The sequence below is a fragment of the Diadema antillarum genome, unplaced genomic scaffold (genome assembly GCF_040938485.1).
Source record: "Diadema antillarum isolate AM-2024a unplaced genomic scaffold, OU_Dant_1.0 scf00000035, whole genome shotgun sequence".
NCBI lineage: Eukaryota > Metazoa > Echinodermata > Echinoidea > Diadematoida > Diadematidae > Diadema > Diadema antillarum.
Genome location: NW_027270924.1, coordinates 1,958,999 through 1,986,284, shown reverse-complemented (window position 1 = coordinate 1,986,284; position 27,286 = coordinate 1,958,999). Strand labels below are relative to the sequence as shown.

General features: G+C 41.3%; 1 protein-coding gene across 2 annotated transcripts in view; it reads left to right on the top strand.

Annotated features, from left to right (window-relative positions):
* Positions 1–27,286, top strand: part of LOC139744147 (protein crumbs-like) — a 41,992-nt gene that overhangs the window by 8,865 nt on the left and 5,841 nt on the right. Inside the window, exons 5-11 of one of the 2 annotated variants that reach the window (XM_071654603.1) lie at positions 4,974–6,328; positions 7,120–7,875; positions 10,225–11,141; positions 12,318–12,657; positions 15,053–15,172; positions 24,703–24,942; positions 25,843–26,064. In XM_071654603.1, the coding sequence (XP_071510704.1) occupies positions 4,974–6,328; positions 7,120–7,875; positions 10,225–11,141; positions 12,318–12,657; positions 15,053–15,172; positions 24,703–24,942; positions 25,843–26,064 (3,950 nt within the window). The remainder of the gene's footprint in view (positions 1–4,973; positions 6,329–7,119; positions 7,876–10,224; positions 11,142–12,317; positions 12,658–15,052; positions 15,173–24,702; positions 24,943–25,842; positions 26,065–27,286) is intronic. The other variant, XM_071654611.1, reaches the window with a different exon arrangement.

Here is a 27,286-nt window from a genome sequence, read left to right as displayed (position 1 = left end):
TTTCCTATGTGTGTATTCTTCCTTTGCGTCCCTCAATGTTTGCCCTCTTAAGCCACCCTCTTCTGCTACTTCCACAGAAATTCTAAAGTTTTCTTTAAGTTTGTGGTCTGTTGTTTGTGTGTGCAGTGCTTCTGAATAGAATAGTGAGAGGGCAGCATGGTGAAGAAATAAACAGACAAAAGAAAGTAGTTCATGGTTAAAAGCGAGTCACAAAAAGTGGTATTGCGTAGAAGGTGGTAAAAGGAGATACTTTTGCATGATTCAGGAGAAAAGGGTGAGACAGACTTTGACAGGTTGCGGTGGGAGAAAGAGAAAGGGGATGGTATTGGTGTCTTCTTTTAACACAGGAAGATAGCTGGTCGACACCTTGTGCTGAGGATGGAAAGAGTTCTCTTTAACTCTTAATGTGCCAGGCCCAAAACCCCTAACGTGCCAGAGGTTTTTACCTAACGCCAGAACGTTTCGAAACTGGACAGACAATGAAATTCAAAACCGTCATATCTCTGAAACTATTGACTGTTTTGAATTGAGTTCTACAGAAGATATATCAAGAAATGTTTGCTCTTTCGCGTCATGCAGTCAGTTTGCCACAATATCTATCTGAATCTGAAATATTGCAGAAATATTTGATACATCAAAAAAATTATTAGAAATTTTTGTGTAGTATGGAAAAAAAGAGTCAGTCTTGTTTTTTCTTCAATGGAACGCTCCCTTGACTCTGTGAGAAAGTTTTAGAGCAACATCTCCTCTTTCAAACGATAACAAAATTGCCTTCTAGAATTGTATGATTCCAAAGATACTAGCAGTTTATTTTGTCCTAGCAATTTCTCTTTTTGCCTCAGTAATTCATTCCCAAATCTGAGTCCTTTAGTCCCAGATCCTGTATTTGAAACTAAAGTAATTGTCCCGGGCCCTGGAATAGTGTCTTTTGTCCACCTGAGAAGGAAGAACCAGCTAATCCTCCTTTTGTCTACGCGGACCGCGGGCGGGCGTACTCTATTGAAATCGGCAGGCCTTTGCCCACGCGCAATTCCTATGCTAGCGTGGGGACGATTAGTGACGTTCACCAAAACAAGAGGATGAAAGACTTGACCGACGAACGAAAGCTGACCCTCTTTGAGGGACAAAATCAAAGCAGCTTCCCGCAGGACAGCGTCCAAGCGGAACAATGCGAGTGGAACCGCATAGACAATACACGCAGAGTCAATAGCATACACACGCGTGGTTTACCTATGAGACTTTTGATCCATACACATCTCGCAGAGGGTGCGCCCGCTGCTGATTTTCCCGATGTGAAAAAAATACATCTAGCTGAAAAATCGTGTATTTACTCAAAATTTTCCAATGTAAGCATGCTCATATTTTTAGTGGAAACGATTGCTATGATAATCAGCTACCAGTACATATCATTGGCAGTTGCTTGGTGTAACACATTACGGTACCACAAGAACTTAAATGATCAATGCTTTTCTCGCTGTTCTTAGTCGCCGATCGGCGACCATGGCACGTCAGGACTAAGGTCGCTGTTCGGCGACCATGGCACGTTAAGAGTTAAAATACCATCAGGATTCCCCCCGCTGCTATACTAATGATGCACAGGATAGAGTGTGTTAGTGAAGGTGCGGCGCGCTCGAGAGTATTGACAATGGTGCGACATGCACGAGGCGCAGCCGAGTGCATGTTTGCAACCGTTGTCAATACTCGAGAGTGAGCCGCACCTTCACTAACGCCACGAAATAATCCTGTGCATCATTTGTTTTATAAAATGGGTCGAAAACTAACAGCATTATTCACGTACCTTTGTGGGTCAATACCAGTCAGCTACATGTAGCACTCGCTCAAAAGTCAAGATGTCCGAAGATGTTCGTCCCAAACATTTACGCACGTCGCACTCGGAAATCCCGCACATAAGTACTGTACGTACGTATAAGAGTATACGTACGCCACGTACGTATGCACAAGAAAGGCCGCCGGCTGTTGTGGCAGCCCGCGGCCCGAACTAGAAGTTGTTTACAGGATTGACAGCGCGTATAGTAGCGCGTGACGCACTTGTAACAACTGATTGAGTGCGCACTGCTAGTGTAAAACATTGTGACGTACGTCAGGCCAGGGAGGTGGAAGAGAGACTCTTCTTAGTGCTTACCTGAAGAAAATAATGCACGCACACGTGACTCATTTCAGCGCTTCCAATTGGCTACATTCTTGAACCCATTTTATAATACTGGCTATATCCCATGATACATGTACCCCCTCTGCTGTCACCTTTTTCCCATCATGCACTGCCCCTCTCACTTTCTTTTCCGACGTACTGTGCGAACACAGAACACTGCAGACTGTGCCAGCGGTACACCCTGGTATACGAAATGTCCCCTGCAGGGAATATTTGATGAGAATGCAATAATCTCTTCCTTTCTGTGTTTGTACATTGCACAAGTAAACAAAGAAGAAGAAGAAAGAAAGAACGAAAAAAAAAAAAGATGGCTGCAGTGTAGCACGAGAGTTAGTATGCAAGTGCACAGGTTCCTGGTAGCCCAAAAGTTTGCGCTGTTTCCTGGATTGTGGTAAACAGTCTTGTGGCAGCTTGTAGTGCAGGTTGTATTAAATTCTGCATGTCGGCAAATATTGCCAGTTGTGTTATTAAGGATGAAAAAAGCCCTTGAATCTCAAGTTAACCTCTTGAGTGCCCATGTACAGTTTACACCATGCCTGTGGGGAACCTGGTTACTTCCTCTACAAAGTTTAAGGGCTTGCAGACTCTTGTAGGCTAGGGTCAACTCCAGCTTGCCAAGATGCCTCATTTTCATTCAGCTGAGCCCCCCTCCCTACCCCTCCCCCCCCCCCCAACTTGGCCAGTCTCTATGTATACTGTGTAAATAGACAAATCCATTCGGCTGTAACAGTGTGGAGATTCCCATGCATTGCAAATACAGTATGCCAGTGGGAAAAGGAGAGGAAAGGAGCACTGTGCGTTCCCTGTCTAAATCTGCATGTAAAATGTATGCCAGTCTGGGAAGGGATCATACCATTAGGGTGAACAAAAAGCCACAAAGGTTGTAGTAGAATGGGGGGGGGGGGGGGGGGGAATCCTTTCCCAGTATGCATGATAACTTTGGTAAATGAAGTGTTTGAATAGGCAGGAAAGAGAAAGTTTCGTCATAATGAAAGAATGCATGAGAAAGTTCTGAAATGTCCGTGACCTGCTCATTTGAAATACAGTGCACTCCGTTAAAATGAACATGGTTATAACAAAATTCCTGTTACAATGAAGTGAAAATTCAGGTGGCAAAATTATCCACTCTATGTATTTTTACTGTTTATTTTTTGGATATAACGAAATCTCGATGTCACGAAAGAAAACTGCCGGTCCTGAAGACTTCGTTATATAACGGGAGTCTACTGTATCTTGTGTGCAAAAATATCAGCTTATTCTGTACAGTTATGAAGGGTTTTCCAAGCAGTGTTGTCCTCTCAAGCCATGAAGTGGTGATCAGAGATCAGAATGCTCTGTTGTGGTATTCTCAAGAAAAGTGGAAAGCTGCTTCAAGGTATAACAGTGATGTCAGAGTCAAAGGCAATACATTTTCTCACATGGAAGTTCATTCCTGGTTTTCTGGAATCTTCCTGTTTTTATGGCTTCTGCCTGTTTTGTGTGAGTGTGAAATTTGAACAAGTCGGCTGTATGTTCAATTAGTGTCCAGACAAACTGGGTTGCTTCTAGTAGTTTTAATAGGTAAGGACTTCTCTATTTCCCCTTTTATCCCCCCCCCCCCCATCCCCATATCAGTCCTGTATGCACCCTTTGATGTCATGATCAGGATCTTATACTGTTGAGTAAAGGATATTCTACGCTGTACTTGTGCAAGCTACTGTACATACGTTCGGACGGTAGTAGAAGGCTTAACGGTGCACCACGTATTCATGCTGTATGTGGTGCACCGTTATACGTGGTGCACCCTTAAGCCTTCTACCACCCAAAGTTCTACAGCCACAGAAACCATCAAAGATGTCTGCACATGTTTGTATGTGAGTTTTTAGTTTAAGTTGTTGGAAGTTTCTGTGTGATGTGGTCGCTCTCTTTTTCTTGTATTCCCTTTCATCTGCGCTGTTGCTTCACCCTCCCCCTTCTCGCTGTGTTAGTGCTGTTGTGCTTTTCAAGTGGTTGCACCATTCTTTTCCTTTTGGATGGCCCCGTAATGGACATGGTTTTTTTTATTGTTCTGTAAATTCTTGCTACCCCTGCAAATTTGCACAGATCTGTCAGTGTTGATTTGCTTTTATGTTCAAGTGTGATTTCAAAGGTATCGCCTTTTGATAGCACTGATGTTTAGATATACCCAGGTATAGTGTATATTTTATAATTATGCCATTCTCCAAGTTCCCTTGTACTGATAAGCGGCCATGTTGTCTTCTGAAGCTGACAACTCCTCCGGGAGATATTTTTACGTGTATACATATGATTCTAAATGCCATACTAATAATTTTGCTTCGTGTTGGGTTGTAATATTTGAGAACTTACTTTTAGCTTTCTATTGCAATTAAAGCTTTCTATGATGATATTAGAAATTTGGTTAGATTCATACAAGGGCATTTAGTCAATAGTCTGAGAAGGCAAGTTCAAATGGGAGAAGCATAAACTATCCCCTTATTAAAATTGATGAAATTCTTTCGTAGACATGTTTTTATTGCAACTGATTTAAAAATTGCCCTACATCGACATAAATAAGCACTGAATTGATCAGTGTTTATGCAACTATCCATTTCTTCATGTTTTGTTGTAATAAGCTGTTTTATATGAAATTGCCACCCTTGATAATTCACAAAGTGGAAAGGTAGTACACTGTAGATATGATTGTGGCAGTATGAAATTTTATTGTTTGTTAGCTGTAGCTGTTTTTTCTTGTGAAACATATGAGAGGTATGTAGCTGTGACTGTGAATCCAATGAAATGATTTGTTTTTGTCTTTTCTCTGTAGTTTCACCTGCGACTGCACAGATACAGGATTTGAGGGGCTCTTCTGTGACGACAACATTGATGACTGCGCGTCCTCCCCCTGCCAAAATAATGCCACTTGTGTCGACGGCATCAAGTATTACAACTGCTCCTGTTTCGATGGCTATGAGGGTGTGGACTGTGAGATCGATATTCCTGAATGTGCCTCGAGTCCCTGCGACAATGGAGGGACATGCCTTGAACTTTCCAACCAGACGCTCTATGACAGCCCGTATCAGCAGTACCTCCCAGATGTGTTCCAGTATTCAAATGCCAGTGGATTTGTGTGCGTCTGCATGGCAGGCTACAGTGGTGTGAACTGTGAGATCAACATCAACGAGTGCGCCTCCATGCCCTGCCAGAACGGCGAGTGCATCGACGGTGTCAACGGCTACACCTGCAATTGCACCGCCGGCTATGACGGCACGACTTGCGAAAACAACATCAACGAGTGCGCCTCAGACCCATGCAGGAATGGCGGCACGTGCGAGGACCTGGTCAATGCCTTTCGGTGCCACTGCACGGAGGGCTGGGGTAGCAGCCAGTGTGACGTGGCACTGACTGCCTGCATCGGTAACACCCAGTGCCAGAACGGTGCCACCTGCGATCCGTATTATGATGAGGCTCAGAGCAGTCAAGAGTTCACCTGCTTGTGCACGGCGGGATTTACGGGAAACCTGTGTGACGTGAACACAGCATCTAGTTTCCGAGGGACAGAAGACAAGTATCTGCGCTATGGATTCTCATCTACAGATACTCCTTTCCAGTTCACATTCTCCTTTGCTACAACTATCCCCAACGGTCATCTGCTCCTGGGAAGTTCATTCGGCGACACTTTAGTTCTTGAACTGCTGGAAGGGAGACTCTCTCTAAGCGTCAGAGATAGTACTGCCCCTTCCCCTTATCGCATCGAAATCGGTTCCGGCCTGAATGATGGTGAGTGGCACACCGTGGAAGTAAGTTTGTCCTCTGGCTCACACATGGCCCTGAATGTCACGTCTGAATCATGCGACGCGGGTCTCTGCAGTGACATGGTGACTTTCAGTGAGGATATCGGGCCTTTCAGTTTTGTCTACTTCGGGCATGCCCCTACATCGAACGACCTCGCTGGCTCCGACAACATGCCCTTCACTGGCTGCATGCGGGACATTTTCCTTGGAGATGACAGCGGAAATCCGCTGTTGTCGAACGGCGCAGGGGATGATCCCGAGGTCGGGTGCAGCAGGGTGGCACAGTGCCAGCCCGATCCTTGTAACGGCAGGGGCTCTTGTACCGATCTCTGGTGGACCTATTCCTGTGACTGCCAACTGGGATACACAGCTTTCAGCTGTGAAACTAGTAAGTCTTGAGCGTAACTTAATTGGAACTGTTATTCAAGATGAAGTGGGCGTTAGTACAAACGAGACAGAATCAAATGAACAGAAAGAAAAATTATTGGTTAAAATGAGTTTTAAAGTGAAAAATGTTGGCATTTTACATTTTTCATGTGTTTTCATGCAAGAGTGATTATTAGTCATAACTATGTGAATTAAATGAGTTGACGATGTCATGACGTTACAATCCTCCCAATGGTTTAAACCAAAATGATACAATTCACTTTTGTACTTTAAAGCCCAGCCATTAAAACCCCTTCTTCCATAGAAGACATCTTTGCTAATTTGCTGATTATTTAGTAGTTGAGAATGTAATTCATTGTTTTCAAGTTCATTTGTAAAAGGAAAGTCAATAAATGTTTATATACAAGTCAGTAGACCCAATTAGACAGATGAGATGCTGATGTTATCAGTTTGGACAAGACAGAGCACCGGTGATACTTGTTACTTTAATTTTGTAAATTTTTGTGACACTGTAAACTCAAAAGATACACTTTACATGGTAATAATTGATTAGCTCAATTTATTTAATTCAGGGAATGTTCGGTAACAAGTTCATGATACAAAACCAAGTTCATTCTTAAAGCCAATCCAAAAGGGGTGCTGAAATTTACTGTATATGTAGGGATTTCACCTAGAAGCAGACCAAAAAAAAAAAAGAGAAAATAAATAAATCTGAAATTAAGATGCATTCTTAATTGGATAAGCACATAGTTGTACTCAACATGGAACATGCTTATTTTTTCCCCCTTGCAGGTTTTACTCAAGCCACCTTCAGCTATGAGAACACAACCAGCTATGCCATTTTTGACATCTCAGGCTACTCTGTTTCTGTGGATGAGCACATCGTACGAGTCATATTTCGCACCAGGGAGGCAGCTGGACTGCTCTTCTTTGCTGCCTCGGGCCCGGATTACATTTCGCTGGTCGTGGACAATAGCACTGCCCTTGCAGAGGTGTCCTCCGGGGGAACCAACCAAAGTCTCCGCGTCAGCAGGGCGGTGTCGGATGGCAGGTACCACACCCTCGAACTCACGTGGGCGCTAGGCTCGGTCACTCTCACTCTGGATTCATCCTCGTCCGAGACGACGGCCTTGCCAGTTGGAGGCTCTTTTGGGGAGATGTTTGTGGGCGGTGTGCCCGATTTCACTGACGGCTCGCTACCGGCCATCGTCCAGGGTTCTGAACCCTTCAAAGGCTGTCTGTGGGACCTGAAGTTCAATAACTACTCCCTGGAGTTCTTTCCACTGCCAGACAACCTGCCGGGAGTGGAGGTCAACTCCGTCCCCATGGCGATGAGCTCCTCCGGCGTGGTGGAGATGTGCAACAGCGACGACACCTGCAATCCGGAGCCGTGCGAGAACGGGGGCGTGTGCCAGATCACCTGGAATGACTTTGAGTGCGACTGCCCCAATGGTTACGGGGGGAAGAACTGTTCCCTGGAAACGGTCTGCTCCACGGATCCCTGCCCCTCGGAGGCAACTTGCGTCGACAGAGACGGAGGATTTGAATGTAAGGACAGGAAGGGCATTACACAGAGGAAGGCATCAATGTGCATTCCTCAACATGACCGACATTTATTCGTAATCATTTCACCTAGATTTAAAGTCCACCTCTTTGTATTTTGTATACTGCCACAATCTTATTTAGGCAAGACGTAATGAAAGTCTCCTGGAAAGGGGGCTATAAGGGGGTCTTTTCTTTGCAGCTTTTCTAAAGAGGAGTCCTGCTAGGGTGAGGATGGATGGAAAATAATATTCATTATGAAAAGTGTGCAAATATGTAGCCGAGAACATCAAGAATTGTAATGTCTGTCATTGTGATCTATCTCATTATAAAATCAAGTGTCGAGGGGAGCAAATTCATTAACACCAGCTAAAATTTTACCTTTAAAAGTTGTATTTCAAGGAACATTGTATGAAATTTAATCAAATGCGATATGCTGTGAATGTTCAATTCTACGCTAAGTTAAAAAAAAAAAAAGATTATGATGATTTCTTGACTCATTGAAGGTGACAGGGCAGGATGGGATATAATATCAATATTTGTTGGAAACATGTTTGGGCTTCTGCCAAAGATTTTGCAGGGCAGTATGCAGGGCATGCATGCAGCTTCTTCAGGGCAATTGTCATGCTGTCCTTTCGCATCTTTGTGGTTTTGAAATCAGGGGTCAGTGGCAGGGTGTGATGCTGTGATTTGCTGCATCTTGTGGAAAAATTCCTTACACATGTGAAAAGTTTGACTCTATTTAGGTACAGGATGATTGGGGAGTCCCTTGTTACATCCAAGGCTTGCTTCTCTCAAGATCAAAAGGGTAATGCGTATGGTGAAGCACTTGCCCAAACTTTATGTGGTGTTAAAAGAAGAAATCGCTCCTTGTAAATCACACACATGTGGAAAATAGTGTATTGAAAAAAATGTGAGAACACGCACTCAAGAAAAATATGAAGGAGAGGGGTATTGGCCAATGTTTTATTGCCAAATTTCTCATTAGCCTTTTAATGTTCTTTCTGTACATGTGTTGTAAGTAGGCAGCTGTCTAAGTGAGTGTTCTTACAAAATGTTGTTATATGTAGAGAATTTCATCAAGTATGGTCAAAAAATGGCGTGATTCTTTGTTTTGTAGTGGATGGATTAAATCTTCCTGTTTCTAGCTCACCTGAGCCAAAGGTTTAAGTGAGCTATTGCGATTGCCCTTCGTCCGGCGTCCGGCATCTGTCGTGCGTCGTGCGTCGTGCGTAAACTTTTTACATTTTCATCTTCTTCTTGAAAACCCCAAGACCGATTTTCATCAAACTTGGCAGGTAGCATCCCTAGGGGGTTAGGAACTCAATTTGTGAAAATGGGCACCATGCCCCACCCAGGGGCCCCCAGGGGGGCCCAACCCCCCCCCCCCCCCCAAATTAAGGAATCTGTAAAAATCTTCCTCTCTAGAACCAGAAGCACTTGATAGAGCTATAAAAGTTAATACTATGAGTTAGTACATTGATGACTGCAGTTTCAAGTTTGTTCATGGCAGAATCAGGGGTGCCCCCCTTGGGACCCAGGGGAGGGGGTGGGGAGGGGTCCTAATGGGGCCTAAATTGTACATTTTCATCTTCTTCTTGAGAACCCCATGACCCATCTTCACCAAACTTGGCAGGTAGCATCCCTAGGGGGTTATAGAAACTCAATTTGTTAAAATGGGCACCATGCCCCACCAATTTGTTTAAATGGGCACCATATCCCACCCAGGGGGCCCCCAGGGGGGCCCAAACCCCCAAAATGAAGGAATCTTTCAAAATCTTCTCTGGAATCAGAAGTTATAGAGCTAAGGTAATACTATGAGTGAGTACATTAATGACTGTAGTTTCAAGTTTGTTCATAGCAGATCCAGGGGTGCCCCTCTTGGGGGCAGGGGGGGGGGGGGGGGGGGGGGTTAGAAAGGTCCAAATGGGGGCCTGAACTGTACATTTTCATCTTCTTCCTGAAAACGTCATGATGGATTTTCGTCAGACTTGGCAGGTAGCATCCCTAGGGGATCAGGATGTCAATTTATCAAAATGGGCACCATGCCCCACCCAGAGGTCCCCAGGGGGCCCCAATCCCCCCAAATTAAGGAATCTTAAAAAAATGTGGGCCCTTATTGTACATTTTCATCTTCAACTTGAGAATACCTGGTCAAATTTTGGTAGAGCTGTGAATAATTTAGATTAGTGACTGCGTGAAAGGTGAACTTGCGATACTCAGGTGACTGAGTATCTTTTTTTCATATCAGATAGAGAGACAAAATTATTGTTGTTGTTGTTCAGGTTATATATCCCTCCTGAACCATATGTGGGGTTGAAGATAAACTTGTCTTGCTTTTCCCCTCCTGTACAGGTGTTACCCCAGCAGTGTTTGATGGAACGTCAAGCATCATTACCTATGACAACACCATCAATGCAACCAGGGAACTTGACACGGTATCCTTTATGCTCAGGACCAGGCAAAGCGACGGCCTTGTGCTGCACGCCTCCAACTCCCTGAGTGGTCGCTTCCTCACCCTAGAAATTCGCGCCTCTCGACTCCTCGTGCGCCTGGATCTTGGCACCCCCGCTAATGTGTCCTCATCAAGCAGGGTGGCAGATGGTGTCTGGCATGATGTCACAATTGAAATAGGGTCATCTGAGGTGATTTTGATACTGGATGACAGTAATGATACCGTGTCAGTTCAGCAGGAGGGTTCGCTAAAGGATGTAATCGTCGGCGCTGGTAGTGGACCCGTGTATCTCGGTAACACAAACTTCACTGAAAATCGCTACTTCACCATGTACACGCCGTTTGAAGGCAACCTGAACGACGTGCGGATCGGCACCTTCCTCTTGCCTTTCTTCAACGAGTCGGCGTACAACGTCACCGTCGAAGAGCGGTTCATTGTGGAGGAGATGGTCGGCGTCACCATCGGATCCGACGGTGCCGATGTCTGCGATTCTAACCCGTGCCGTAACGGTGCCAACTGCACCGATGACTGGAATGCCTACAGCTGCGTGTGTGCTCCAGGTTACTCTGGCCCTGACTGCGGGACGGAGATCGATGAATGTCTCTCCAACCCCTGCCAATTTGGCTCTTCCTGCAATGACTTGGTGAATGGCTACAACTGCTCCTGCCTACCAGGATACGAAGGATTCAACTGCTCCATAGAAATCGACGAGTGCGAGTCGACACCGTGCTTGAATGACGGCACGTGCAACGATGCCGTGAATGGTTTCATTTGTTCCTGCGCACCAGAGTTCACAGGACGAATGTGTGAATTCAATGTGAGTCTACATTCCTGAAAATTCTTCACAACAGGAAAAAGATGAAGAATTATTCCCCCAACAAAATTTTGAAAAAGTGAATAAGCTGTAGTAATGCATAATTTTGATGGTGATAATCACTTTCTTGCCAGTATTATGGATTTGTCATCATGTTTTGTTCTTTTTTTTAGTCAAGTATTTTCAAACACTTGCACTGATTCTATGATGCTGAGGAAAAGAATACATCTAATACCACTTCCAGCCAGAGTTACATTTGTATCTTGACACATACGTAGCCCATATATCTTCCATGTGTAGGTGTCAATAAGTTTGGAGAAATCATGTGATAGGTTAAGACAGAGATGAGTCATGTCATGTCCATTCATCAATGGGTTTGAAAAAATATGAAGTAAACTACTCTGTACCAGGGAATGCTATTTGGTTTGAAATGCACTGGCAGAAATTGACAAACTTTCAAGGAGTGCTATAATTTGCCATTTCTTGTCCAAGCAGACATGTCGTGCCCATTTTGTTGATATGAAGAGTTAAGGACACAGGAAATTTTGCGGACTTTGGAGGGTACACTGATGGAGATGGCTGCCCATGAAAGGATAAGTTCACCTTAGTATACATAAGGAATGAGAGAATGCAACAATAATAGTAGAACATGTCAGTGAAAGTTTGAGGAAAAGTGGACAATCTGATCACAAGTTATGAATTTTGAAATTTCATTGCCAACATTTCTGGGTGAGTAGAATACTATACAAAAGCTTGTGATGTTACATGCATAGAACAATATAGAGAAAAAAAATAACGAAACTATGCAAAATATTTTCACTTTTCTTGCATGATAGAGGAGCACCGACTTGCCTCTTTCAGAAGGGAAGGGAAGTAATGTCACATCATCAGTTACAAGTCAAGGGAATGTGTAGTTTTTGCAAAAAATTTTGTGGGAATTTTTGTTCTATTTTCCTTATCTCATTCTATGCATGTGACATCGTACTCCTTAGAAGTCTTCTAGAAATCCAACAATTACTGCGCAGAAACTTTAAGAATTCATAACTTTTGAAAAGATTGTCTGATTTTCCCCAAACATTCACTGATGTGTTTTGCTGATATTGCTGCATTCACTCAATCCACACGTATATTAAGGTGAACTTGTCCTTTACAAAATTTCCGATGCCTATATCGTTCCAGACGTCTGCCACGTGCGCTGGCGATCCCTGCCTCAATGGTGGCACCTGCACTGACGACCCCAGCGCCCAGCCAGGCACAGACGCTTTCATGTGCGCCTGCGTGGACGGCTTCGAAGGGACGAGGTGCGCCTACGAGACCGACTACTGCCAGAACGTTACGTGCCAGAACGGGGCCTCATGCATGTCGGACAACCAGCAGCTGACGTACGTTTGCACGTGCCTCGCTGGGTACGAGGGAGATCTGTGCGACGCCAACGTCGACGACTGCCTGGGGGTAACGTGTGAGAACGGTGGTACCTGTGAGGACGGGGTGGCTGAGTACAACTGTGTGTGTGCAGCAGGTGGGTGGTGAAAAAGATCATTTTCACGTAGTTCTCGTGTGTCCTTAAGCGGAAATTTTTGCGGTGTGGAAATTTTCATGAGACGAGAAACTGGCACGAAAATAAAAAGCTGGCAAATATTATTGCTTGTCATAAATCCTACTGATTAATGTCTTGATTCTGTGGAATTACTGTATATGCCAAATATTTCATGAGGTTTTTGTTTTTCACAGAATTAAAGGCGCACAAAAATATTGACTCTAATCCTGATATGAATGTGACGTACGTGCATACAATTCCTCCGTTCAGTACTGGACTCCATGATCGCGAATTTCACCACTTGCAAAATCGTCGGGAAGCCCCATCGCAAAAATTTAGACTCTCTAAATATATGGCGTATGCAGTAAACACATGCAAAATTCATCTTATCCAGCCAAGTGCGAAAAAATACTCTTGCGAAAATATCCACTTTTACAGTATACAATGTATTGAAATCTGTGATGAGTCTTAGACCCTGTTTACAGTGCGAGGCTCGGCCGCGGCCGAGCCGCGGCCGTGCCCAGCCCTGCTTCAGTGTAAACGCGCAAAAGGCCAAATGCGAGGCCAAAATTGGTCGCGCATTTGGCCTCGCTCTGGAGGTGGTCTCGGCCGCGGCCAAGCCGCGGCCGAGCCCAGCCTTTTCTCAGTGTAAACGCAAACTGGGCCAAATGAGCGGCCAATTTTAGTCTGGCTTCCAAACCCCCTATAGATACCTGTATTATTTCGCTATTCAGGATATTAACCCCCTCAACGTCGAAAACTAGTATAGTTTAAGGTGGTTTTGTCCTGCAAAGGATTCTTTCCTTCGGCAAAGGACTTTGCCTGAACGGCGACTTCGTCGCCACGGAATTCAGTTGGTAAAGGGTCTGAAAAACCAGACAATACCAAATTGCGTTTGTTTACAAGCAGAGCGCCACTACGACAAAATATTGAAAGGTTTGAATCAAAAGCGCGGCCGAGCCCGGCAGTGTAAACGGACAAAATTGCGGGGCTCGGCCTCGCAATTGAGGTAGGGCTCGGGCGCGGCTCGGGCGCGGCCCGGCCCAGCCCCGCACTGTAAACGGGGTCTTACTGTGATGATCATTCCAATATTCTTGCTTTCAGTCACATTGCGAAAGTGTAGAAGTGCTTTGTACTTTTCTGGTTATCTTGCCAAGCCATATTTTTGATCCGCTGTTTACCAGTGTGTTACAAGAGTGCTGCAAAATAGACATGTCTGCTAGGAGTATTTAAACAATGATAGCATGTTGTGGCAACACCATTGTCAAAAGTGCATATCAAGGGTTGTTTGATTTTGTCCCCGTGTAGAGGTGTGCATTTTGTTGTTCTGTTCTCCTAGATAATTTTCATTTGCTTGCTTGGTTAGCCCTTGCCATACCTGAATCAAATGACATTGCTTTACTTTTCAAATATTTCAATTTCTTTTAATGCCAATATCTACATTCACATGTTAGTCAAATCTCCAGATCTAAATTTATTTTCCTAGATATAAATACAGGTACTTGTACAAGTGCATAATTCCTGTTCTGCACTCTTGGATCTGCTCAATCAGCATTTACAAAACATAGCTACAGAAGCTTACTGATGGCATGCCATGCTAACAGCAGTACAAACTGTATGTGTACCTGGGTATCATCTCATGAAAATTTTGCCAGCTCTGACAAGTTTTGATAGTAACAATCAATGACCAGAGCTTCTCAGCCAATCAAAACCAAGGATTTTTCTGAAATTGTCAGAGACTGACAACTTTCTTGAAACTGTGCCCGAATGGTGTATGATCGTATTTGATCCTAAAGAGTATTCATGTATTTAACACAGAGAGCTAGAGAAGGTACATATTATATTGTCTTTTGATGGTGTTTGCCTTTAAGACTTTTACTCAATACTCGTATTATAAGTGATGCCTTCATTCATGTGACTGTGAAATAGAAGAAATGCCAAGTAGAAATAGATCAATCAATCAATCAATCAATCAATCAATCAATCAATCAATCAATCAATCAATCAATCAATCGATCGATCAATCGATCAGTCGATCAGTCAATCAATCAATCAATCGATCGATCGATCGATCGATCAATCAATCAAACAATCAATCAATCAATCAATCAATCAATCAATCAATCAATCAATCAATCAATCAATCAATCAATCAATCAATCAATCAATCAATCAATCAATGATGTGAAAAATGTTTCAACAAGTAAGTGTACAGAAAGAGAATGATGTTATATACTTGATAATCTTTGATAAATCTCACCTCTCACCTTACTCCTGTTATACGTATGCATGGCTATTTGTCATTCTTTGCTATAAGAGATGTTTTCCCCACCAAAACTGTGCACAAGCATTACTTCCGTGCTCTAAATATTTGCAGGTTTTGAAGGACAAACCTGTGCAGTCGACATCGATGAATGCGCCAGCAGTCCGTGTGTCGCAGGAACGTGCAATGACGAGGTCAACGGTTTCAGCTGTAACTGCCCCTCAGGCTATGAAGGTAGGAATTCAAAAAAAAAAAAGAGTATTAAAAAAAAAAAAACAAGGCAACACCCAAAATGATCGAGATTTCAAATTTGTTTGGTAATTTTGTGAATTGATAAGTTTTTCCAGCATCTCTCATTGACTTAATCTCATTCAATACGACATCCACTCTATGACAAATTAAAGAATCTGCTTTGGACAAATTGGAAGATGTTGTTCAACAAAACACCTGAAGGCTTTTTTGTTTGGACAGGAAGTGATTGAAACTATGGATCTTTCAACAAATTACAATTTTTGTAGTAAATTTTGCTGAAATCGCCTTATTTTGCATTCCTCTCAGCTCCAGGGTTTGTGTCTCTATCAGGGCCTTCCTGATGACTGGTTGCATTTTTGTGCTTTGATGCTGAGATTATATGTAATGAGGGATTTATATTATGAGGGATTTTCTCTTCTGGTAAAACACTCTTCTCAAATCGTGCGTTTTGTCAGGCTTTTAAATGTCTAAAAGTGTGATTCTGTGTTGTGCTTCTTATGCTTATAATGTCTGATGCAGGACACCGGAAAGTGATAATTTTATGAATCAGAGGAATATATCACAATTCATTGTCATATCTTTCTATAGATTTCATCTTGAATTAAAAGAGTATATCCATATCTTTGTTGTTTGCTGCCCTCTGCAGAGAAAAAGGGAATTGTGCTGTACTTGTTCAGTATAAGGACATGATTGTTCAGTGTTTCCTATCATTTCTGAAGTGTATGAAGGCTATGCTGTAAGAGTCTCTGAAATGGTTATAGAAATGACTCTGATAGGATGGTTCTGCATGTAATAACAACCTGCATGTCTTCCATGAATAGATCTTTGTTTGTTTGTTGTTTTTTTTTCTCCAGCATGGCATGCACAAGTAATGATTAATCTGCACTCCGTACTAATATTGAAATCTTAACAGCATTTTGGTATATTTTTTTTTAGTCTTTTCTTGTTTTTTATATTTGTTTTTGTGGCGTGTGCAAGAAGTGAGAACTGTGCCCATGCTGGCTACTTTTTTTTTTTTTGTAAAAAAAAAGAAGAAGTTCAAAATGACAAAATAGAGGTTTTGTTTCAACTGTTCAAGCCAAACAGAGAGTTCTGATGATGAAATCAGCCCCCTCTTTTCTTCTTTTTTTTTAAGAGAGAGAGAGAGAGAGAGAAAGAGGGAGAGAGATAGATAAAAGATCTGGCTCACTTTAATTCTTCAGGTGAATGTTGTGCAGATTCCTGATGAAAAAAAGAAGAAAAATTCCTTCAGAATACAAAAACTTGCTGAATAACACTGCACTGAGTGAAAACAGAGTACTCAGACAGGTGTGATCATTGTTGAACTGATATGTTTCTTTTTATAGTGTGGAGACTTAGTGCCTACAATGTGATGTTCTGAATTTTTTTATTTATTCTGATCTACAAAGGCATATGCTACATTAAAGTTATTATGTTCTGTCATGCATATATTCATGAAGTTATGAAAGAAAAGCATTTGTGAGTGATTTCATTTTCTGTTTTTGATTTCCTCAAATTACTCTTGGGTTCTGAATTGTGTCAATTAGTTTTATGCCAAATTTCCACTTGGCATACATCCACACATTTTGCTGAAAATTAGCATAAATATGTAATAAAGGCTGACTTACCCATGATAGTTAATTCACTTAATTATGAAGCATGTGCACTCTCTGAAAGTTCGAAAAATGTTTTAATTTTTTTTTCTTTAATGACACAGGAACAGGAACGGATTTGCATATAAAACGCAATAGAGTGTTCTTTCTTTGCAGATGCAATATGTGACTCATAGTCACTGTCGATTGTTTCTCAGACATGGAAAATCGAATGTAGCTGTTTCTCAGACATGGAAAATCGAATGTAGCTGTTCAAATTGGTTAAGACTGCACATACAAAGTGGAAGCCAATTCAACTAAAATAAAGTGGGGCAAACCAAGGGAGACAAAAGTATGGATAACACTTTTTTTATTCACTACCTGGTCTGCAGTCAGAGATGTATGTAATACTGTGAACGGGATGTCAATTTAGATCTGCAAAACTGAAAACGTTGCCTTGAATTCATCAGACTCTTTACTTTGCACTTCCATTATTTCTTGGTAAATATTCTCCAAGAGATGGAGAGCTTGTTCACATTTCGTCATGCTAATGAAATCTCCCAAAAATTTTTATAGTCTTAAAAATCCCTATTTCACCGTGTCATTTTGGCCGACCTAACACATATGAATATAGCACACTGATGAATGTCTAACCAAAACAGTGGAAAATGCACTTGATAACAGTTAACCCTGTGATTAACTGCTCTTGCACCAAATGATTTCTGGAGGAATGGATGGGGGGAGGGGGGGGGGGGGGATTGTTTTGCAAAATGTAAGCCTTCATTAAAGCTGGGATTTTAATTATGTACTGTCAGTGAATGGTAGTATTCAACCAGCTTTTCTTATGCTCTGATGAAATAGATTCACCATAGAAAATGGAGTTTTCATATTTAGCAATTAAGTCTATGCAGCAACTTCCCAAAGAGCCTGTATGCATTAGATGGCTAGTGTATGGATAGCACATTGTCAGAACTTTTGGTTGGCAAGATTACTACAGGGACATAGATGTCGGTTTGTTATGCATTTTGGGTACTGTCTACGCCGAATATTTCGCGAGGTTTTTATTTTCGCGAATTTCGCGAGTCAGCTACTATTCGCGAAATTAAAAACATGCGAAAATATTGACTCTAATGCAGATATGAATGTGACGTACACGTACACATTACTCCGTTCAGTCCATGACTCCACGATCGCGAATTTAACCACTCGCGAAAATGTCGGGAAGTCCCGATTCGCGAAAATTTAGACTCGCAAAATATATGGCGTATACAGTATAATCTGTGCACCTCTAATCATCTCTGCTGGTCTCTACACTCAACACTAGCCTACTTCCTGTTATTGTTATAGTATAGGTTATCTTTTGATTTTGTTCTTCATACATGGCATTTTAAGTATTCTTGTTGATGCAGGAAGGAAAGGGTATGATTTTACCAGCTGAGGACTAATTTAAAGAGATAGGGTTTTGTTGTGTATTATGTAAGCACACAATAGTTAATAACAAAGAAAATACTAGGAGAGTTACTGTATGTTTACTCTGAATGTCTACCAGTTTGTTTTTGTGCTGTGAGTATGAATGTCCCATGGATGTTTTGTTCATTCATTGCCTGTCGGGTATCTCTTGCCCGTTTTCCAATTTTCCCTTTAAACTAATCTCCAAACTCTGCATTCTCTTTTGAGCATTGCATTTATGTTCCTTTTAGGCAAGAGTTTATCATCATTATCATCACCAACATCAATGTCAAGTTATCTCCATCATCTTGTCATGCCTTTGATTTCATCATCATTGTCATCAATACCTTTTAACATCACTGTCGTCATCATCATCATCATCATCATCATCATCATCATCATCATCATCATCATCATCATCTTCATCATCATCATCTTCATCAGTCAACATCTCATCTACCACACAAAGCTCATCATTGTCACTGCTAGAAATCATCATCATTATCATCATCATTGCTGCAGGCACAACCATTACTCTTCATTACCGGTATATAGTCATTTTTCTTTTCAACATGATTATATGATTATCATCCATTGTTCATTGTCACCATCATAACTTTTGTTTCCAAGATTTCAGCATTGTTATTTGCAACCGCAGCCGGCGATGCTTAACACTGCATAAAATGAATGTGTGGCATGACCACAGCTTTAAACTCTCACATCAAACCATAATATTGGCATCATTACCTTTGGTACTCAATTGAAATAGGCCAAGAGCTCATCACATATTGATTAAAACATGGACACCTGACACCAATCTGTACATGATGTATATCAAACATCAAACATCAAACAAATGCCACATCCAAATATATTGGCAGATGCATATATTCTTTTGGCTGGCCAATTTTTGGCTGATCTAAATTGTCTAGATATTTTTGTATACCTATTCAGAACTCTGAACAGAAACATAGAAATTTGTCCTCCGCCATAACCCCTATGTGCTACAAAGCTGCCAGATAGACTATTCTAGATTGTAAATATTTTTATATGATGTATATTTACCGACCTTTGAACAGAAAACATCGCAAATGTGTGCAAAGGAAAGTTAACCCAATGTACTCATACTTTACTCAATTCTGTCTCTCAGAAACTGGCTTATACACCAATCAAGTGTGGACTTTTCAAAATATCATTGTCCCTCGGATAGGACATAAAATGGAGGTCCCGTGTATGAGAGAGTAACAACTCATGCATGTGAAAGATCCCGCTTCATTCATTCATCGCAAAGAACAGGGTGTTTAACCCGGTGAAGTGGTCCCCCCTCACATCCAACTGGACCCCATGGAAGACCAGCTTAACGTAACTGAATATGGGATATCCAGCCATCTTCTCAGATGGAAAATGACAAACAAACAAACTGCATAAAGAAATTGTCCACCACAGTTTGGTAAAATTCTTTATAATTAGTTTATATTGGCAGACATTCATTTGCTCACGAACACAAATTTGTACATAAACACATGCTTGCACACTCCCATACAACTAAATTTACCATAAATTTATATTGTGTCAAGGAATATTCTACGGAAAACATCCATGTATATTTTCATTTATTCATTTTTTTACAATACAATGCTGGCAGTCCAGGCAAATGATGGCACTTGCCTGAAATAGCAGCACGTCTGACGTATCAGCAACTTACTGCGACACTTCGCTATCCAAAGCAAATTGAGATGCGCCATGCCCCCCCCCCCCCCCCCCCCCCGAAAAGAAATTGTCCTTTGCTATAACCCTTTTATGCTACCCACTGACTTGCGCATGCCTACTAACCAAGTTATGAGGGAAGTTGTATTGTGATGCAAATTGAGGTCAACCTTTTGTCCCTTTAGCCCCAAGATGAACCATGTATTTTTTCCTTCCACTTGTTAACTAAGCCACAAGATTTAACCATACATATTTCTTCCCCCAAGTGTTGCATGGTTTAGATATTTGTGTAGGAGTTCTGATTTTCAGTTGATTTGATTCCCCAAATTGATTTTGTGTTAGCATAGCATTGTTCGAGTATCCAGAAAGTTTCTAAACTCTTTGATCATTTCTTCTATTCTCCCCTCCCACTTCTGATTTGACTCCTCCCACTTCGTACTTGGCTCCTCCCATCAATTCTCAACTTTCTTGGTCTTCAATGACCCCTCTTTGTGATGGCAAATCCTATACTCTCTGCCAATTCAAACTGCATTTACACCCAATATGAAATATTGCCCTCATGTGACATTATTGTGACATTCAACCTGTTTCACTCTGAAAATTCTGGTGGGAATATTTTCCCTTGTGCCACCTCCCCCTACAAACTCCCACTACAAACAACAACAACAAAATTTGATAGGCCTTCGATGTGAGAATGCCCCATGTGGTTCCTACCCTTGCCAAAACGGGGGCGAGTGCGTCCATCCCGCGAGAGGCGATTTCGAGTGCAACTGCACAGTGGGGTACGTGGGGCCTACGTGTGCCGAGGCCCGTTGTACGGCCGAGGTTTGCCTTAACGGAGGCGAGTGTCGCACGGAGAATGGAAACACAAGTTGGGCCTGTAGCTGCGTAGAGTTTACCCAAGGTATATATACACACTCTCTCTCTCCCATTCTTTTGTTTTGTTCTTTTGTCGTCATCATCATCAACTTCTCGTTTTCTGCCTATCATGCATCTGTGTTTTCGTTCATTGTTCTGTGTAATCCTTGCGTAAATTCTGTGCCGTATAGTTTATGTGTCGCCAGAATGTGTTAGTACAAACAGAACTTCGAAAATGGTTGCGTCACAGCTGAGAGCCAGAAGGACGCTTCCTCCGCAGGTTTCAGACCACATTATTAGCGCCCTTCTGACCTTCAGCCGATGAAATGTTATGTGACTTCAGTGAGTGCACTAAACCTGGATGGCTGGTAACACTAACAAGTGACTGGTGTAGTTCAGCTTTAAGATTAGACATAGCATTTCTGATGATTAACACCCATTTCTGCCTAAGTATCAGCGCACATTGTCCTGATATGTACAGTCTGTAATATCTAGATTCACTTGAAGACAGCTATACACTTTTGATAACACACTCTGTTTTTTTTTCTACCTTTCTTTGTAGAAAAGTGTGCTAACATCGTTCGATGTATTGAGAAAGTGTGTCAATGTTTTAGTCTTTTATGGTGAAAGATGTACCTCTAATGGAGATGTTGCAGACAAATAAAACGATATTTGAACATTTTGGCCCGAATTCACGAAGGTGGTACAAATGAAACCATGGTTTAAATCATGGACAAAAAACCATGGAGCGCCAAGTGTCGCATGGAATATTTTGTTACGAAATCAGTCATTTCATCGATGAAATAATTATTTTGTAACGAAATGACAACATTTTGTAACTAAATGAACATTTCGTTCACGAAATGATAATTTCATTAACGAAACGGTCATTTTGTCGACAAAATGACCAATTTCGTAACAAAATATTCCGTGCGACACTTGGCGCTCCATGGTTTTTGTCCATGGTTTAAACCATGGTTTCATTTGTACCACCTTCGTGAATTTGGGCCTTTGGGTATAGAATATACATGTAGATGTACATGAGTTGGGTAATTCTTCCTTTAAATATATGTCCGTAATTTTGTATAGTTACAAATGAAAATATATTTAGATTGTCATGAAATCAACACTGATTATTAACATAGTAATATATAAAAGTACATCTTTACAAACTGCTGAAAACGAACATCAGCAAAACATTCATGTAACATTGCGAAATGGTAATTTGAAATTTAAATCTGCAGTGTTGGTGTGAAATACAAAGGTTGCATCATTATTCTTTTTTTTGGGGGGGGGGGATGGGTGCGATTGGGATCATATCTACTTCAGGCAGTGGTTCTGTGACTAGAATTCCTCACTTAACCCTCACTTTTGACAGGGAGAGTGAAGGAAATATGACAGTTTATGATGATTAGCCAATGGTTAGTGACAGAATGTAATGAAGTACTGACAAAGTGTGGAATACATGTATGTCAGTGATGCCACTATTTTTTTCTTCTTCTTCTTGGTTGGTCCTTTCTGCCTTTGAGGAATGTTCACATGCAATTTTAATTTCGCAAATTTTGCGAGAGCCAAGATTCGTGAAATCAAAATGCACATGAAAGTTCTTGTCTACACTGCATGTATATACATTGAATGTTAGAGGCAACTCACAAAAATTTCATGCCGCGACAAGGGCCATTGGCTCCAATTTGCAAACATTTATTACCATGAAAATATCTTGCTTTACAATTGCAGTTAATCTTTTCCACAGTTGTTCACACTTTTTTTATTATGGATTATTATTATTATTGATATTATCATTATTCTGAAATCATTGTGATTAGAATCTTAACTTTGCCCTCGGTCTGACGTAGAAGAAGAGTCCACTGTACTACAAATCTGTTTTATAGCCACAGTACCATCTGTCAGTTCTTGATGAATGTGTACTTTAGACGAGTTTGGCTGTACCAGTAGGGTCTGATAGAATCTGCCTTGTTTTATATAGGTATAATGAAGATGTAATATAATGTGTGTGTAGTTTAATAGCCTGACGCGTGCTTTTTTATTTTAGTTATGAACTCACTGATGCATCGCTTACTTTTTCCATTTTCTTTTGTACTTGGCACCATAATTTTGTTGTTTTGAGGAAATGTGTGTGCGCTGTTCTCAAATAATTCACCCTCAGACACAGTAATAATATTGACTGGTGTGACTGTTGTGTTGTGTGGCTGGTTTATGTAAAATCATTTACCTGAAAAGTTGGTCAGTTACCAAATACATGGAATTATGAAAGTCAGAAATACATCAATTGTTGTAATACATTCTTAAAGCTCCTGTATTTGGATATGGTAATTTCTGTAGGATTCTCTGTATGGTAGTTTTTATGCATTTTTTTACTTGTGCATAATTAGTACCAGTGTGCACTTAGGTTTGAGAATTTAATTTTGTTTATTCGTTCAGTAACATTTTTTTTTATCCTTGTAGCAAAATGACAGGGTGATGAAATACAAGGCACGGATATTTTTTTATGATTCATGTATAGTGTATCTTTCGTGTTGTAATGTTGTGTTTTGTGGTGTTGTAACAGAAGTCTTATGTTCATTGTGGTATTAGTTTGTGTGTCTGTTTCCTTGTTTTTTGTAATCAAGTCAATCCCCTATTACTAATTGCCCTAAGTTTCCTTAAGAAGTACCTTCATTCATGTGAGTGAAAGTGATAGAATTACTCTTGAAATCTGACATCAAACAACCTGCCCCTATTTTGAGTGGATAGAATGCTCAGTGTGGATTCTCTTCAGAGCTTTTCTGGCCTAAATTTTTTATGTAGTTTCTGCATCTTTTCTCTGCCTAAAGAGGGACCGAAAACAAAAACAAAAACAAAATGGATTGCTTTCAATATTGAATTGTTACCGTCAATCAACCAATGTAGTGTGCTCTTCTTTATGTGCTTTTCGGTCGCGCAAAATTAGAGCAGTACATGTATGTCACGGAAGCTCAAGTGTTTGAAAAGAAGGCACTTTGTTGAAACTCGCCTTGGCAAGGACACAAAAGGTCGCCCTTCTGCCTTTCAGTCCAAAGCAAGGTACCTTGGTGGGTTTTAACATGGACCTTGGTTTTAATAAGTTGCTCCCTTGCCTTTTCATGCAGAGAAAACAGCACCTACTGTACATGTAGGTGGGCTTCATTTACATGTTGCCTTTTTACCTTCTGGTCTTTAAATATTATCTTCTTGTTTTGATCAAGGCATTTGCTGGTGAGCTTTTAAAATGTTGCTTCTTGCCTTTTCGTCACGAGCAAAGTGCCTAGATGAGTAGTAATCAAGTTGCTGTCTTACTTTGTCTTTATCAGGGTGCCCAGGGGAATTTCTACTACTAGTAGTTGCTTTATAGCCATCTTGACTTAAAGAAAATGCATTGGCATGCTTTGAGAAGTTGCCTTGTAGCCTTTTTGGCCTAAACAAGGGACCTAGGCTTGTTTCAACCAGTCACCCTCTTGCCTTCTTTTCAATTGTAAACAAAGCGCCTTCGCAAAATTCGACAAGTTGTCTTTGCGATGCCTGCCGGAGCATCAGGAATGTTTCTGCCGAAAGTCTAATTATACAGTGTATGCTTACATACATTTGTATAATGAAAGGCAACCTGTTAGTATGTAGGTTGTTTTGCTTTCAGTATTAAGCACTGTTTTGAATTAGTATTTTCTTTGTTGTTGTAAGTTACGTATGGTATGAGGTCATTGTTTGCCATATTTTGTGCAAATTACAGCTAAAGTGCATTTCGGCATATATGCTGATTAGATCTCTGTATACCACGAATGGAAAAATCCATTATTCCTCTGTGTGGAGTACATTTATGAGGCCCAGTCAATATTTTTTCCAGTCCTCCTCATGCATTCATAGTTTTTCCTCCCCTCATCCCCCATGTAACAGGCGATCGCTGTGAGCTGAGAGGGCCGTGCGTGAACGAGCCCTGCCGGAACGGCGGCTTGTGCTCACAGGAGCTGGTTAGCGGATCGTTCTCGTTCGAGTGCGACTGCCCGACGGGCTTCAACGCCACGTACTGCGAGAACGAGATCGACTGGTGCGACAGCAACCCGTGCCAGCAGGCTGGCAGCAACTGCACGGCCGATCGGGAGCGCTTCTACTGTGCCTGTGCTCCAGGCTATGGAGGTACAGTGTTATTGCTGATGTGTAGCCATGCTTCCAGACTGTAAATTAATAATGTTTCCGCTTGAGTGGATCATGGGACTGTATGCAAGGCTTTTTATTTTCAAAAAGTAAAATGATTGAGGTCAAATTTGACCAAGAGAAGTGTAGTAAAGTAGGAAGCAATCTAGTTAATTACTAAGAATTCCATAAAACATTCAGTACCGCATATAAATGTAATGGTTGATCATAACATGAAATGATTCGTTCACTTTTTCTCCACTTGTTATATTAGGGCAACAAGATTGCTGGATTGCTTTGCTTTTAATGTTTTTACCAGTGAGGTTGTCAGCGAGTTCATTTCTTGACCCCTGATATTGCAGAAAATCTGTTTGCTGAAATGTCTCACGGGATATGATAGTTATGTTCGGGAGGTGATCCTTATTTTTGAGGATAGGCTAACTTCAATGATATAAGCTTAGAGAAAAGCATGGGTGCCAAGTGTTGCATGGTCTCTTTTGTCACAAAATCGGTCATTTCATTGACGAAATGACAATTTCTTTGATGAAATAACAATCTAATTTTGTTGATGAAATTGTGAGTTCAGTGATGAAATGACTGATTTTATGTTGAAAGAGACCATGTTACACTTGGCACCCCATACTTGACTCCTACATTCCTTGTTGATTAAGGTTTGACAAATGTTTTATAATTGATCGTTAGGAATATTATTCTCCCTGCTGTCTGAAAGAGGTATCTCAAGTGCTCTTTCCTTATGCTGCAAAAGTGAAACGAATTGAATTCATGATCAATAATTGAGCAGCTACAGGCAACTCCCCTAAAAACTAATTATCACCTCAAAAACAGATTGATTCAAAAGATATAATCATGTTGTTTTTGTTGTTTTTGTCTCTCCATGGAAAGGTGTCACGTGCGAAATTGAACTTCCAAACTGCGACAGTGAGTTCTGCGGTAATGGAGCCTCCTGTACGGACCTGCCTTACGACTATGTCTGCACCTGTGCCCCAGGCTGGACCGGCAAGAACTGCACACTGGATATAAACGAGTGCGAATCAGAGCCATGTGAGAATGATACTCCCTGCCTGAACTTGCAGAACGACTATTTTTGTGACTGCACTGATTCTGGTAAGTTTTTTTATGTATATGTATATTTTTTTCCTTGTGTGGGTGTGTGTGTGTGTACACATTTTCATTTGGCCACTAGAGCAACAATGAATGCTTGTAAGCAGGCAACTAGGGGGTAAATGTGTTTTAATGGTCCTCTCTGTGGGACTAGGCTCAAGAGCTATAGCTAGGAGACTTGAACCCAGAACCTCATGAGTCCGTTGACATATCTATCCTCTGAGCCACAGCAGTCGAGGTGGTGGAATGATTCTATGGCCTGAGCTAACCCATGAATATTCTCAATGCTCGTTTGAGTGTGAAACAAGCCACTTCCTTTTCATGGAGACAAATCAAATTAGTGCCTTGATGGCTGGAAGGGAGAAGTATTCACACCGGGGATCTGGAGTCGCCAAAGCGTCAACAGAAGAGCACTAAGTCTGTGCTTGTTAAAAGCTGTGCAACGGTATGTCTGATGACAGATGGAATCGGGGTCGTTCCCCACATGCATTCTATTCGGAAAATATTAGTGACGCAAAAGTGTGCGAACATGGCAAGGGATGTCCTTAGAAGAATTTGACAAGGTCAAGATTTGCAGGACAAAATGCGGCCTTTTGAGCGGCTTTGAAGGATCAATGGAATTATGTGTGTGTGTGTGCTGTGGGAAGACAACATCTGTTGGGTGGACTTGAGGATGGCACCTAGAAGTGAAAGGAGATAACAGAGAATAGATAGATTGATGGATGGATAGATAGATGGATGGATTGATGATTTTATAGGTAGGTAGAAGTGCAGATAGATAAATAGATGGATTTGTACGTATGTTGGTAGTTGTATAGATAATTAGATGGATATGTAGATGGATTGATGGATGGTTTGATTAATAAGTAGATATGTAAATAGATAGATATAGATTCATAGGTATGTTGATATGTAGGTTAATAGATGGATAGATACATGGCTGGATAGATGGTTTGATTGGTAGGTAGATATATATAGATGGAATGGTCGGTATTTTGGTATATGAATAATATTTAATAAAAGGTGGATAGATAAATACAATAAGTATAAAGTGAGTATGAGAATAGCAAGATGGAACAGAGTAGCAAGAAATGCTGAGCAGTTGAAAGAGAGAAAAAAAAAAAGCAAAAGAAGGTGGTGAGACAAAGGAGGAAGGCAAAAAAAAAAATGAGGACCTTGGAGTGAGTTGATGAGTCAGAGCAAAAACAAACAAACAAACAAACAA